This window comes from Pongo pygmaeus, chromosome 2 (genome assembly GCF_028885625.2).
Source record: "Pongo pygmaeus isolate AG05252 chromosome 2, NHGRI_mPonPyg2-v2.0_pri, whole genome shotgun sequence".
NCBI lineage: Eukaryota > Metazoa > Chordata > Mammalia > Primates > Hominidae > Pongo > Pongo pygmaeus.
In genome coordinates, this window is record NC_085930.1 from 91,340,151 (window position 1) to 91,354,720 (window position 14,570).

Here is a 14,570-nt window from a genome sequence, read left to right on the forward strand (position 1 = left end):
AACATGTGATGATCTCGGCAAAATGAAAACTGAAACCCATCTCTGTAAAGCCTAGCAAATGGTAAGTAATGACCTGAGTGGGTATTTACATTGTCCCAACATAAACAAATTACTGGGTGCAGGCAACACTATTAGTAGAGCTACTACAATAGCTACCGTTTAGATGAGGTAGGATTGACAAACTTTTTCTTGAAAGGGCCAGAGATTAAATACATAAGGTGGTGCAGGCCAGTGTGTCTGTCACGACTACTCAAGTTTGCCATTGTTGTGCAAAAGTAGCCACAGATGATATGTAAACAAGTGAGTGCAGCTGTGTTCCAATGAAACTTTATTTACAAAAACAAGCAGCGGGCTGGATTTGGTCTGCAGATTATAGTTTGCTGACCACTGATTTAGAGGGCACTGAACACATACCAGGCACGCCTTCTTCTCTGTGTTTTCCCTGTCTTAGTGCATTTAGCGATGATACTCATGAGATAAGCATTTTCATTATCCTAATTTTACAAGGCAGAAAGTCAGGGACAGAGAGGTTCAGTAATTTGTACTGGGGTCACACAGCTCCCAAACTGGAGAGCCAGAAGTCAAACCCAGGCCAGCCTGAACTTTGAAGTACTGCTCTAGAAACCTTATTCAGTTGTGTTCCTAAGAGTCCAACTTCAAGTGAAAAATAACAAAATTCTGTTTCTTTAAAAGTATTCCATAATGGAGACTTTTAATAAAGCTCATTCCAAAGGTTCAACGTGAGATTACTTTGCATGCAAGTAACATTAGTCTTTACACCAAGAAAGTCAAGGGCAAAAAAATTAAAAAAAAAAAAAAAAAGATTCTTCATGAGACTAAAATTTTTCCAAGGACAAGGGAAATCTTGTTCATTTTACCCTCAGCACCTTAGGCAGTCAGTTGATGGAAGGATGGGTGGACTCTGATTCAGGGAGCTTGGCGATTCACACACACAAAAACAGGCAAGAACCCCTCACAGCAACTCAGCTCTGCTCCATTTTCTTGCTGCTGGATTATAATGACGTTTCTGCCATTATAATCTTTTGGGATTCATTTTTCCCAAAAGTCCCTCGTTCTAGAATTTGTCCTCTTCTTCCAAAGTCCACAAAAGATATTTTCAGAAACTTCAGCCATTTGGCCTCAGATGGCTTATTTAGAGCTTTTGGACCACAGGGATAGTCACAATGGTGTCAGAGTGACAGTGACAGATTATGGTCCTGTACAATATGTCTTCACTTGCCCCTTCAACAAAACCCATATGATGAGCTTCAATCAAGATGGAAAAAGGTAGGTGGGGAGCCTGGCAGGGATCTGAGTGGGAGAACCTGGAGTCAAAACAGCCAGTCTGAAGTCAGGAAGACCTTGTTTAGACTCTGGGCTGGGTCACTTCTCATGATGTGACCCTGGGGCAAGTTGCCCCGCCTCTGACTGCTTTGCTTGCCTTTCTATATGATGGGGACCATGGTGGTTGTACCTCAGAGGGTTTCTGGAGTATGTAGTGATGCCTGCTGGGCTAATCAGACAGAGCAAGCATGCCCCAGCACAGCAGCAGTGAGGTGTCCTTTGTGTTTAAACCTGTCACTTGACAACCCATCCCCTTTGTTTCTGATTTCCTGTCTCTAATCTCCACAAGGAGATATTTGCTTTCAGAGTTACCTCTTAATGATACAATTCCAAGGCAGGCGGAGTTCTTTCATTGGACTGCAACCAATTTGTGGAGAGAACACCCAGCCTGTCAGGGATAATTATGGTAAAAAAGTTTTTAAAAAGTGCTGTCACTCTCCTTTGCTTATTGTGAGGCCACTTGGAACTTGATGTGTCCCAGAGGAAAGCAATGTCTGAATCTTTTCCTTTCTAATGTTAATCATTGTCTTCTTTGATTGTGAAATATAACACCCATGCTGAAAGGTGTGCAAAACATCAAGGTACTGTTGAAAAATGATCCTGAAGTGAGCTCTGGTGTGTGGGTGTGTGACCAGCACTCAGAACATGAGAAGACCTTGCCTTCCCCTACCTGGCCAGCCCCTTGTCACTCTCTCATCCAACCCCAAGAAGTCACCACCATCCTCATTTTGAAATAATCACTTGGGTATCCTTTTAAGTTTTACCACCTACATATAAACTCCTAAGCAATAAAGGTTGGGTTTTCTCATGTTTTGAAGTTTATCTTTGGGAATGCACAATGTTTTCTTCAGAATCTTGCTAAGATGTAAAAAGACTTCAAAAGTGATTCCTTTTAGATTAGGTTTGAATTTGAGGCCAGTTCTCGTTCAGCCTGCCTTGCTTAACTTTACCAATCTCAGATGCACCCATATTGTTGAGTGGGCCATTCTTTCCCATGGTGGTGAAATGTTCTATTCTATGACTGCACCACGTCTTTATCCAGCCTGCTAATGATGGGCACCTGAGGCGTTTCTAGATTTGGGTAATTAGGAAAATCACCACCACAAACATTCCGGCCCACATGTCTTCTTTTTTTTTTTGAGACAGAGTCTTGCTCTGTCACCCAGGTGGGAGTGCAGTGGTGCAATCTTGACTCACTGCAGCCTCAACCTCCCGGGTTCAAGTGATTCTCATGCCTCAGCCTCCCAAGTAGCTGGGATTATAGGCACGCACCACCAGACCCAGCTAATTTTTGTATTTTTTTTTTAGTAGAGACGGGGTTTTGCCACGTTAGCCAGGCTGCTCTCGAACTCCTGACCTGAAGGGATCCACCAGCCTCATCCTCCCACAATGATGGGGTTACAGGCGTGAGCCACTGCGGCCAGCCACATGTTTTCTTTTTTTTAAGACCAGGTCTCGCTTTGTCACCCAGACTGGAGTGCAGTGGCACAATCTTGGCTCACTGAACCTCTGCCTCCTGGGCTCAAGAGATCCTCCCACCTCAGCTCCCCAAAAAAGCTGGGACTACAGATGGGTGCCACCATGCCAGGCTAATTTTGTTTACTTTTTTGTAGAGATAAAACACCATGTTGCCAAGGCTGGTCTCAAACTCCTGGGCTCAAGTGATCTGCCTGCCTTGGCTCCAAAGTGGCTCACAGCCATGAGCCACTGCGCCTGGCCTATACATCTCTTGGTACACATATATTAGCTTCTCTAGGGGACATACACAGAAATGGAATCTCTTAGATTCATTTTACTAGATACTGCCAAACTATTTTCTAAAGAGTGATCATATCAGTTATCCTCTTACCAACAACATGAGAGTTCCTGCATCCATATCCTTGTCAACACTTAACACTATCAAGATTTTCAATATTTGACTATTTGGTACATGCTGCTAATTTTTTTAAGCTTCGTGGAAGCTATATATTTGGGAAATTAATGTGTAATATATATGGGCTATTCTTTAATTTTCAAACATTCAAATGCAGAAATCTAAGGGGACAGCATGGCAAATTTTTATATTATACCTGGGCAATCATCCTGTAGATCAAGACAGAGAAATATTTTTATTACCCAAGAAAATTTCCTCAGGTTCCTTTTCATTCAATATATTCCTCCACCCCACTGTTCTTTTTTTATTTTTTTTGAGACCGAGTCTCACCCTGTCACCCAAGCTGGAGTGCAGTGGCTTAATCTCAGCCCACTGCAACCTCCACCTCCCAGTTTCAAGTGATTCTCCTGCCTCGGTCTCCCGAGTAGCTGGGACTACAGGCGCATAACACCATGCCTGGCTAATTTTTTATTTTTAGTAGAGATGGGGTTTCACCATGTTGGTCAGGCTGGTCTTGAAATCCTGACCTCAGGTGATCTGCCCGCCTCGGCCTCCCAAAGTGCTGGGATTACAGGCATGAACCACTGCACCCGGCCCCTCCTCCCCACTATTCTGACTTTCATCACTATGGATTAATTTTGTGGATGGACCTGTTCTCACACTTTACATAAATGGAATCATGCACTATCCACTGTTTTGCTTTTGTGTAAATCCATAGTTCATTATTTGTAAGTATGGCATAATATTCCATTGTATGAATAGTCTATAACTTCTATATCTGTGTTCCCACTGATGGACATTTAGGCTGTTTTCAGTTTGTGGCTATTATGAATAAGGCTCATATGCACAAGTCTTTTGTCGATATTTTTCTTGGGGATATACTTAAGTGTGGTATTTCTGGCTCAGAGGGTGGGGTGCATGTGTAATGTCAGCAGAAATAGGCACATGGTCTTCTGAAGGGGCTGAACCAAGTGCATCCCCAGCAAGGGAACAGTGCAGGCAGCACCACACCCTGGGGCTGGTTTCTTTTTAAACAGTGAATGTGTGGCTGGTGATGCAACAGCAATTGTATAAGATGAAGCCTACCCACTGTTCTAGAAGAAATTCAGAGGACTGATCTGGAGATGACGCTCCGTTACTCTTCATTGTAGAAACCTCAGTCCCAGAAGGTGGAATATGGAAAGATGAACGATGTGGAGTTTCTCAGATAGCTTTCTCCACTCTCTGGAAATGCTTGGCAGGGGAGTCAACGCATATTTGCAAATTCACTGTTATTTCTTCCTTTTTTGCTAGAGGCCTGGAGTGACTCTAGCTATTCTAGGGCTTTGTCCATAGATTTGGTAAGGAGATGATGGGTGTCCCAGGGCAGGGGCAAAAAGGTAGGGGGAGACCCCAAAGGTGAGCCGAGTGAACAAACTAGTCACATGAGAAAGCTGGTCTGCAAGAAAAGTTTTGATCTTGTCATAGCCACAACTGCTAGTGCCGTGTTTCGACAAGAAAAGCTTGCAAGAGCCTCGTTTTGTGACACTAATAGTAATAGAAGCGAGTTCTCAGGTGGTAACTTATTTGTCCTTTCACTGATAGCTTTCTCGGAAGGGCCAGGGAAGGGAAGACAGAGAGAGAGCAGCTGTCTAGCTCTGATCAGCAAAAGATTTCATTGTGTCTGTGGCAATTTCTTTGTTTTTGGCTTTTTTTTTGTGGGGGAAGGGGAACAGAGTCTCCCTCTGTCACCCAGGCTGGAGTGCAGTGGTGCGTTCTCGGTTCCCTGGAACCTTCGCCTCTCAGGTTCAAGCGATTCTTCTGCCTCAGCCTCCCAAGTAGCTAAGACTACAGGTGCCCGCCACCATGCCTGGCTAATTTTTGTAGTAGAGATGGGGTTTCCACATGTTGACCAGGCTGGTCTCGAACTCCTGACCTCAGGTGATCCACCCACCTCAGCCTCCCAAAGTGTTGGGATTACAAGTGTGAGCCACTGTACCCAGCTGTCTGTGGCAATTTCTGACTGTCCCCCTCACATTTCCTCTGAAAGAAAAAGAAGCCTATTACGCCTCACTAAGATGGTACATTCTCTAGGAGAGGAAAGTGACAGTGAGGAAGCGGTGGGAAAAGAAGACAAGCAGACAATGATAAAATACCAAGCAATCACTACAGGCAAGTTTCCTATCAGGAATACAAAAGTGGTCCGTTTTAGACAATTGACACAAGAGGATGGTGTTTTGAAGCCTTTTGACAGTATATGTGTATGTACACAAACAGCCTGCTGGATTTTCCTGGGGTGAGCACTATAAAAAGGAAGAGAAATTATGTATTCCAACAACATGAAAAGAAAAAACACATACCTTTTAACTGACACAGGACATAATGCACATACACTCGATCTTAGCTGAAAGGATGAGAAGCGATGTATAATGCACATATATTTCTTTTCTTTCTTTCTTTCTTTTTTTTTTTTTGGAGCTTTGCCCTTGTCACCCAGGCTGGAGTACAATGGCGCAGCCTCAGCTAACTGTAAATTCTGCCTCCTGGATTCAAGTGATTCTCCTGCCTCAGCCTCCCAAGTAGCTGGGAATACAGATGCATGCCACCATGTCTGGCTAATTGTTGTATTTTTAGTAGAGATGGAGTTTCACCATGTTGGCCAGGCTGGTCTCAAACTCCTGACCTAAGGTGATCCACCTGCCTCGGCCTCCCAAAGTGCTGACATTATAGGCATGAGCCACCGTGCCCGGCCCACACACATTTCTTAACATGGACCAGTTAGGTAAAATTGTTGATGCAAACAGGTTGGTGCAAAAGGAATTGCAGTTTTTGCACTGTTCAAATTTGCAACAATGATATTGGAATACATTCTTCAATAAATATGGTTATGTTACATATCATTTTAATGCGCATGTCTCACTTTGTGTTTTTGCTAATGACTGAGTACTTGCTGTTTATTTTATATTTATTTTGGACTATGGAAATGATGTTAGACAAAAAGCAAATTTGAGCACTTTTCTTATTCGAGTCCAAAATGGGTTGTAAAACGGCAGAGATAACTCAAAACATCAACAACGCATTTGGCCCAGGAACTGCTAATGAACGTACAGTGCAGTAGTGGTCTAAGAAGTTCTGCAAAAGAGAAGAGAGCCTTGAAGATGAGAAGCATAAGTTGACAACAACCAATTGAGAGCAATCATTGAAGCTGATCCTCCTACAACTATATGAGAAGTTGCCAAAGAACTCAGCGTTAACCATTCTATCGTAGTTCGACATCTGAAGCAAATTGGAACAGTAAAAAAGCTCGATAAGTAGGTGCCTCATAAGTTGAGCAAAAATTTTTTAAAAATTGCCGTTTTGAGGTGTGGCCTTCTCTTATTCTATGCAACAACAATGAATCATTTCTCGATCAGACTGTGACATGCGACAAAGAGTAGATTTTATATGACAACGGGCGATGACCAGCTCAGTGGCTAGACTGAGAAGAAGCTCCAAAGCACTTCCCAAAGCCAAACTTGCACCAAAAAAAGATCATGGTGGTCTCTGCTGCTGGTCTGATCCACTACAGCTTTCTGAATCCTGGCGAAACCATGACAACTGAGAAGTATGCTCAGCCAATCAATGAGATCCACTGAAACCTGCAACACCTGCAGCCAGCACTGGTCAACAGAAAGGGCCCAATTCTTCTCCATGACCATGCCTGGCCACATGCTGCACAACCTAAGGCTTCAAAAGTTGAACAAATTGGGCTGCAAAGTTTTGCCTCATCTGCCATATTCACCTGACCTCTTGCCTCTCACTTAGAAGGAAAGACTGTATTTTACACCGATTCACAAAGAGGACTTTTTTAAAAAATGGATTTTAAACACATCAGAACTACACTAAGTTCTTAGCGATCAGTATTTTTATCAGAAATGGCCACTTGCAACTGCTGGTTCTTATATACAAAAAGTGCTGCTAATGACTGAACCAATACAGTGAATAGGATTTATAATTTTCCCCTAAGTCTTTCTTCTCCAGTGGATGTTGATAATAGGGCAAATAAAATACTTGATTAGATACATTTTAGTGCTTCCATCTATCACTGCATGAGTAGATAGATGGGACCAGAATCAATGGCAAATCACCTCACTCCATTCTATTTATATTTCCTCATGGCTTTTGAGTTAGTAAAAATCACTATTTGCCTAGACAAATGAACATGTAAGACACAGCACTTTATGTGGTCAAGAGGTTTCTAGGGTGTCTCTCCCTAGAAAAGCAATAGAGAAGCAATGTTACTGTATTAGTCTGTTTTCACGCTGCAGATAAAGACATACCCAAGATTGGGCAATTTACAAAGAAAGAGATTTAATGGACTCACAGTTCCATGTGACTGGGGAGGCCTCATAATCATGGTGGAAGGTAAAAGGCATGTCTCACATGGCGGCAGACAAGAGAAGAGAGCTTGTGCAGGGAAACTCCCCTTTTTAAAACTATCAGATCTTGTGAGACTTATTCACCATCACAAGAACAGCAGAGGAAAGACCTGCCCCCATGATTCAATTACCTCCCACTGGGTCCCTCCCACAACACATGGGAATTCAAGATGAGATTTAGGTGGGACACAGCCAAACCATATCAGTCACCATTCTCCAAGCCTCAAAGATACCACATCCTTTCTTCCCAACAGACACCTACATCTATACGGGTCCTGCTTGCATCCCTTCTCTGTCTGGACAATCTCTATGCACTCTTTGGGTCTTAATGTTCACTTGGTTTGAGCCACCTCCAATCACCAAAGTTCGAGTTAAGTGTGCTGGTTTCCACACTTTGATGTCATTACATACTTAATTGTACATCTCTACCAAGCATATGCATACATGGCGAGGGCAGGTCCATGTCTCAATGCCTAGCTTCATGGTGTACTGAGATTAGGCACTCAGTAACCGTGGACAGAATGAGCCAGGACTGTTTGTAAGAATCTCTGAGCACTACGGGAGTGTGATTAGGAAGGTGCCTCTGGAAGGGGATGTGAAGCTCTGTGCCACTCTTAAGCGTGCACCCCTGAGATCCCCCTTCCAGAGACAAGCTGCTGTGAGGAGCTTCTTGAGCTGACAGCCTGCAGCAGCTGCACCTCCAGGATCTGCCCAGCATCTACAATCAGGCTATTCTTGCTGCGATGCTCCAGCCAATGACAACACATGGTGGGGAACAAGAGCTGGGCCATTCCTGCCAACACAGGACTCCTTTCAGGGGCAGTCTTTGCTCTGGGGCTCTCTGATAGCTTGGCAAAGACTTCCTTAGAGCTGCCTTCAGCCAATCCTCCTAGCTCACCTCTCTCCTTGCAGAGGTGTCAGACCTGCACTATGCGTGGCCCAAACGCTCTCCCCACCAACCCCTGGTCCTTCTCCATTTGATCCTTTCCAGGCAGTCCCTCCCTGCCAAAAATCTTTCTTGCACTTCAAATTCCACCTTGGTGTCTGCTTAACAGAGGACCCTAATGACCAACTGCCAAATACAGTTGGCTGATATGAGCAAGTTATTCCTTCACATTTCAGCTGAAGAAATATTTAAGATGCTTCTTGTTTAAAAAAAATTAATGAGAAATTAACATTCTAATATATGATTCCCAGAGCTGAAGAAATAAAAGTCATTTCTGAACTGCAACAGAAATCCATATTGATTTTTCTCTTTACACATATCTGTCATTGTTCCCAAGCCAGAGACTGTGAAGGACATGATTATTTATGTTCCCTCAAATTAACAGATCATTCAAATCCCTCACATGACTTTCAACTGAAATGCTTCTAGCTCCAACAAAAGCTTTTTTATTTTTATTTTTGAGACAGTCTCACTTTGCCACCCAGGCTGGAGGCTGGCATGATCATGGCTCACTACAGCCTCAATCTCCTGGGCTCAGGTGATCCTCCCACCACAGCCTCCCGAGTAGCTGGGACTACAGGCATGTACCATCATGCCTAGTTAATTTTTGTATTTTTTTGTAGAGACAAGGTTTTGCCATGTTGCCCAGGCTGGTCTTGAACTCCTGGGCTCAAGCAATTCACCCACCTCAGCCTCCTAAAGTGCTGGGATTACAGGCATGAGCCACTGCCCCTGGCCTCCAACAAGTTGTTGTTGTTGTTTTTAAACTATTTCTAATGTCCTCCATTCCCTTTTGGAAGAACGACATACTCCTACTCCTTTTTCTTCCCAATCAAGGCAAAACCCACATGGGCTTTAGCTCCTCCTTCCCTTCATCCCATTTTATATTTTGAAAATTTTCACCTATTTATTTGTATGCTTACTTGATTCAGTCATTTGGCTAAGATACTGAGCACCTACTATTTGCTGGACACAGCGTGCCACATCAACATGGTTTTCTGCCCTCAGGAAACTGATACCCAAGAAGCTGATAGATGAGCAAAAACACAAACAGTTATTTCAGATACATTTAAGTGCTTTGAAGAAAGAAACCTGGGATGGTGTAACAGAGAGTGATGGGAGTAGGGTGGGATGAATAATTTGATAGGATACTTAAGAAACAACTTTCTAAGGAGGCAAGATATGAGCTGAGACCTGAAGGCATAAGAAGGAGACACCCTTGGCACAAGCAAAGGAAGAACTCTCCCGACAGAGGAAACAGCAAATGCACAAGCTGGGAGGGGCTGCATACCAGGCAGACTGGCGGGAGAGGAAGGCAGCACTTCATTTCCCTTCTAGGTCCATGAGAGCTGGCCTGTATGTGTCTTAATCAGTGCTCCAAATCTGGCTTTGCACAGCGTGGGCATGCAATATATTTCTGCTGAATGAATAAGTGAACTTCCTTTGTAGGTCAGTGTATTTTGCAGGTCTCGTCTGACTTCCCATTTAGAGGGTAGGGTTAAAACCACACCCCGGGCATCTTGGCAACCCTCCCAGAGCCAGATATCGTTTTTCCACATGTTGCAGCCTCTGCTGTCACCTGAAGGTTTGTGTCCCCTAACCAAATTCCTATGTTGAAATCCTAATCCCCAAGTTTATGACATGAGGTGGAGTCTTTGGGAAGTAAGAGCCCTCAAGAATGGGACTAGTACCCTTCCAGAAACTGAGAACTGGGAAGAAGCAATGGAAATATGTATCTTTTTTTTTTTTTTTTTTTTTTTTTTTTTTTGAGACAGTCTCTCTCTGTCGTCCAGGCTGGAGTGCAATGGTGCAATTTTGGCTCACTGCAACCTCTGCCTCCCGGGTTCAAGTGATTCTCCTGCCTCAACCTCTTGAGTAGCTGGGATTACAGGCGCCTACCACCATGCTCAGCTAATTTTTGTATTTAGTAGAGACAGGGTTTCACCATGTTGGCCAGGCTGGTCTCAGACTCTAGACTTCAGGTGATCTACCCTCTTCGGCCTCCCAAAGTGCTGGGATTACAGGCATGAGCCACCATGCCTGGCCCACAAATATCTTAAAATGAAAGCCTCTATGTGGTGTTTTCAGTAACCCTATTTTTCTACATTGAGTAGGTTTACTATTGTTACCTGCTACATGACTGACCAATTTTGAGAACGGAACAATTAATCCAAAATCCTACTTGCTCCAATTGACCCCTGACAACTGGTTTTAGTTTCACGGAAAGAGAGGGGGAAGATGTTTGTTAAGCTCTATGGAGTTGGCTAATGTCTAAAGACAATCCTCTCAAAAAGGTGCGAAGATGTTTTATCACAGCTGTGGAGATGAAGGGGAGATTTATTATGGTTACTAATGCTATTTCTGTCAACGTCTCTGGAATTCTAATTAGATTATTAAAACTTTGCAAATCATTACATTACATCTAGACTGCACACCTCACTGTGACAAGGGTACTTTTGAAATTAGAGGATCTTGATGTCACAGGTAATGATGCAGTGCTGATAATAAAGTTGCAGGGAAATTCTTCCAATAAAAACCAGTTGGAAAAGACAGAACCCATTTATCTTACTTTCTCTCCCGGTTTTATGCCTGAGGATAAGAGATCTGCAGCACAGAACAGCAGCCTGGCCTTTTCCATTCTAGTAGCTGCATGACGCTTGTTCACATGCTGCAAAGTTTAATAACTTGTCCGGCTACTTAAAATGCTTCCCTAGATCTGTGACGCAAACCAAACATTTATAGGTGAAAAGACAACTGAAATAATATTTTTAGGAGAGATATGAAACAAATGGCAAGTTCAACACATAAGAATAGTACATCTTAAGGTGTTCTGATTTATAACATATGCATTCAAACTGGTACCTGAAAAGAAACAAATTGCTTACTGTTAACCCAGACCCATTTGCAGGTAATAAATGGGCATGCTCTTTACCCATCAAATAATGGCTCTAATGCCCTTCAACATCAGGGGATGAGGAATGGGTGTCACCCTCTGTCCTCTGCAAGATAACCTGATTCCTTTAGGTAGAGATCTGAGCCCTTCACATCCCAGCAAAAGGAAGTGTATGCGGCATACTTACCGTGATGTACGACACCCTTCAACCCGTGGATAATAGGATCCAGTGCAGAATTGTCCCTCGGACTGACCTATATGTAAAGGAAAAACATGATTGGTTAAATCTATTCTGGCATCAGGCACAACAGTCTCAGTTTAATCTTCTAAAGAGAAGCGGGAGAATAGATGTTATCTAGCAAGCTGCTTAGGTCTCACATACACCATGGCTCTCACCAAATGCAGGAGATTTATGACATCGTAAAATCAAGTGAGGAAGTCTAAATCAAAAGAAAGAAACTTCTCAGAATACATTATAACAGGAGAGAAATACTATAGTCCTAGCAAAATCTTAAAAAGCAACCGCAAGATTTTCTTCTTGCCTTGTTTTATTAAAAGTAGGCCCAATCGGCTAAAAAGTCATTGAAAGTCATAAGAGAGCAATCCATCATTGACAGAAGATTTCAGCATCTTCTGGTGATTGTGTTTCTCCGTTCTTTTTAGAAAATGAATCTGTTTCCTGCCAGCCTATTCTCCTTCGTAAGGATCCCAGTCCCCTGTAAAAAATCACATACTCTAAAAATTATGGAAAGCAAAAGAGAAGGGGAGAGAAGCTTGAAGAGACAGTGTCTCCCACCTTCATTTCCTCCTGGGGTTTTTAATCCCCCCCAAAAGTCAAGCCTCTTCAGTCTTCCTCCCACCTCTTCTTTCCCTTAACTTTCTGATACTACTCAGCAGAACTCCTCATTCTTGCCCATTCTAGAAGATTAAAATTCTAGCAGCATATTACAATTTTGGCTTTCAAGTATTTTCTTTTAGACATATAGAGATATTTACAAATGAAATGAAATGACATCTTGAATTTGTTTCAAAATAATCCAAGAGTGAACAGCAGGGGGAGTGAGTGGGGTATACATGCCACAGGATTGGCTTGAATCAATCATTTATGACCTTGGATGGTGGGTACAGGATGGGTCATTATACAATTTTCTTTACTTTTATGTATATTTAAGTTTTTCCAAAATAATGAGTTTTTCAAAAATCTATTATCTATGGCCAGCATAGCTTCTGCTTCCCCCATCCCCCATTGATAGTATTTACATCTAATCCACTTCTCACATAATGAAGTTGAGATATTGAGGAACCTTTCACTGTGTAGCACAATCCAATTTGATGCTTTCAGGTCAATTCAGCGGAATCAAGAGCCACCCCTAGAATGAATTTTAAGGTGACTGAAAATTTTCCACATTCCTTTCTACTCTTACAAATTTTCCCTGTTGGGTTGCTGTTCCTAGTGTGTCCTCTCTGACAATAACACACTCCACACACTTCCATCTCTCCTAAGCTTCAGCATCTCCAGAAGAGAGCAGTGGTTCTCAAATGGGGGAGATATTGCCCTACAAGAGGGACATGTGACCATCTCTGGAGACATTTTTGGTTGTCACATAGCAGTGGAAGGGGGATGAGAATGGGAGGGGCTACTGACATCAAGGTAGAGGCCAGGGCTGCTGCTAAACATCCTATAATGCTCAGAATAGCTCTCTACAACATCTTATCTGGCTAAGATGTCAGTGGTGCAGAGGTCGAGGGTCAGAAGCCCTCATTAGATGTTCTATGAGTTAATAGTGATTATATCTTAATGTCTAGAGCCTAAATTCAGAATACAGGTGCTACTAAACACAGCATTATGTTTATAGACTAATAAAATATGTGGAATTTGCTACCACATTGTAAACACTACAGATACAAAAAAAAAAATCAGTGAATAGGAACCCAGTGTATCAGACCATAAAGGTGGAATTCTGGGAGTTGGCATAAGTGTGCTTCCAAATTGCCTGAGAAGAAGCTCAAGCCAGAGACTGAAGCATGAAACATTCTTAAAAGGTAACTATGCACAGAATACACCAAATCAAAATTGCATTAGAAGAAACATCGTATTTGTACCTTAGCAAGTAATTGATCAAAATTTTAAAACCTGGTCAAAAATGGAATTACAGCTCAGGAATGCAAGAGAAGAGAACCTAACCAGTAAAAGTGGCCAAGTTTCACGAGGCCAGAATAGAATAAAATAAGGATCCCAGAGAATGATTCTGTATCAAATTGAAGATATAGACAAAAAGATGGTCCCTTTGATTCATTCTGGTGGGGATGCCAGCTTAACTACCTGTAGTTAGTTACCCTAATATCTGTGAGAAATGACAAAATGGCCACAAATTCCCTCTATCCCTGTTCCATGCGCCTTTACAACTTGACTTTGCCCTCCCCTATGAAAAGTGTACACCAATTACTCCATTCTTTGAAATTGGGCTTGTCCATATGTCTTGCTTTAGTGAATGGAAAATTAGTGAACATGATACAGACACAAGCTCATAAAACACTCAGATTCTTTGGAATCCTAAGATCAAATGAAGAATTCCAAGTTAGCCTATTAAAGGATGAGCGACTACAAGGAGTAGACATAGGTAGTCCTAGCTAACGTTCTTCTACACTCACTGGCCTGCCACCACCAGACAGGTGAGTGAGTCCATCTGAGACCATCCAGCCTCAGTGGAACCATCTGCAGTCCACAGAGATGGGCTCAACTGACCATACCCAGAACTGACCAGCCAACTTACTGACCCATAAAACGATTTGTTTTAACTAACTGGAATCATTTGGTACACAGCAAAATTTAGCCATTAGTTTCTATGAGTTGTATGCAAAGGTAAAAAATGAGAAACAGGCTATGATACCAACAGTTTTTTGAAACAATATATCCGGCTTATGGTTTGTCTTAGAAGTTTCCCAGTAATATTCCACATCACAAGACACAGCATTTGCTGGTCACCTGATCAACTCATGCGCTCCTCCAAAAAGGTGCTATCCCTTCTCTACCATGGCAACGTTTCTCAGATACTCTGATCTTGGATCCTGAATGAGAGGGAATATTTTATAGTCAGGGGGACCACTATGGTTTGA

At 42.6% G+C, this 14,570-nt stretch overlaps 1 protein-coding gene across 4 annotated transcripts in view; it reads right to left on the reverse strand.

Annotated features, from left to right (window-relative positions):
* The window catches only part of PTPRG (protein tyrosine phosphatase receptor type G), a 735,948-nt gene that overhangs the window by 153,123 nt on the left and 568,255 nt on the right, over positions 1-14,570 (reverse strand). For all 4 annotated transcript variants that reach the window (XM_063661893.1, XM_054483420.2, XM_063661892.1 and 1 more), the window contains exon 6: positions 11,641-11,707. In XM_063661893.1, coding sequence (XP_063517963.1) covers positions 11,641-11,707 — 67 coding nt within the window. The remainder of the gene's footprint in view (positions 1-11,640; positions 11,708-14,570) is intronic.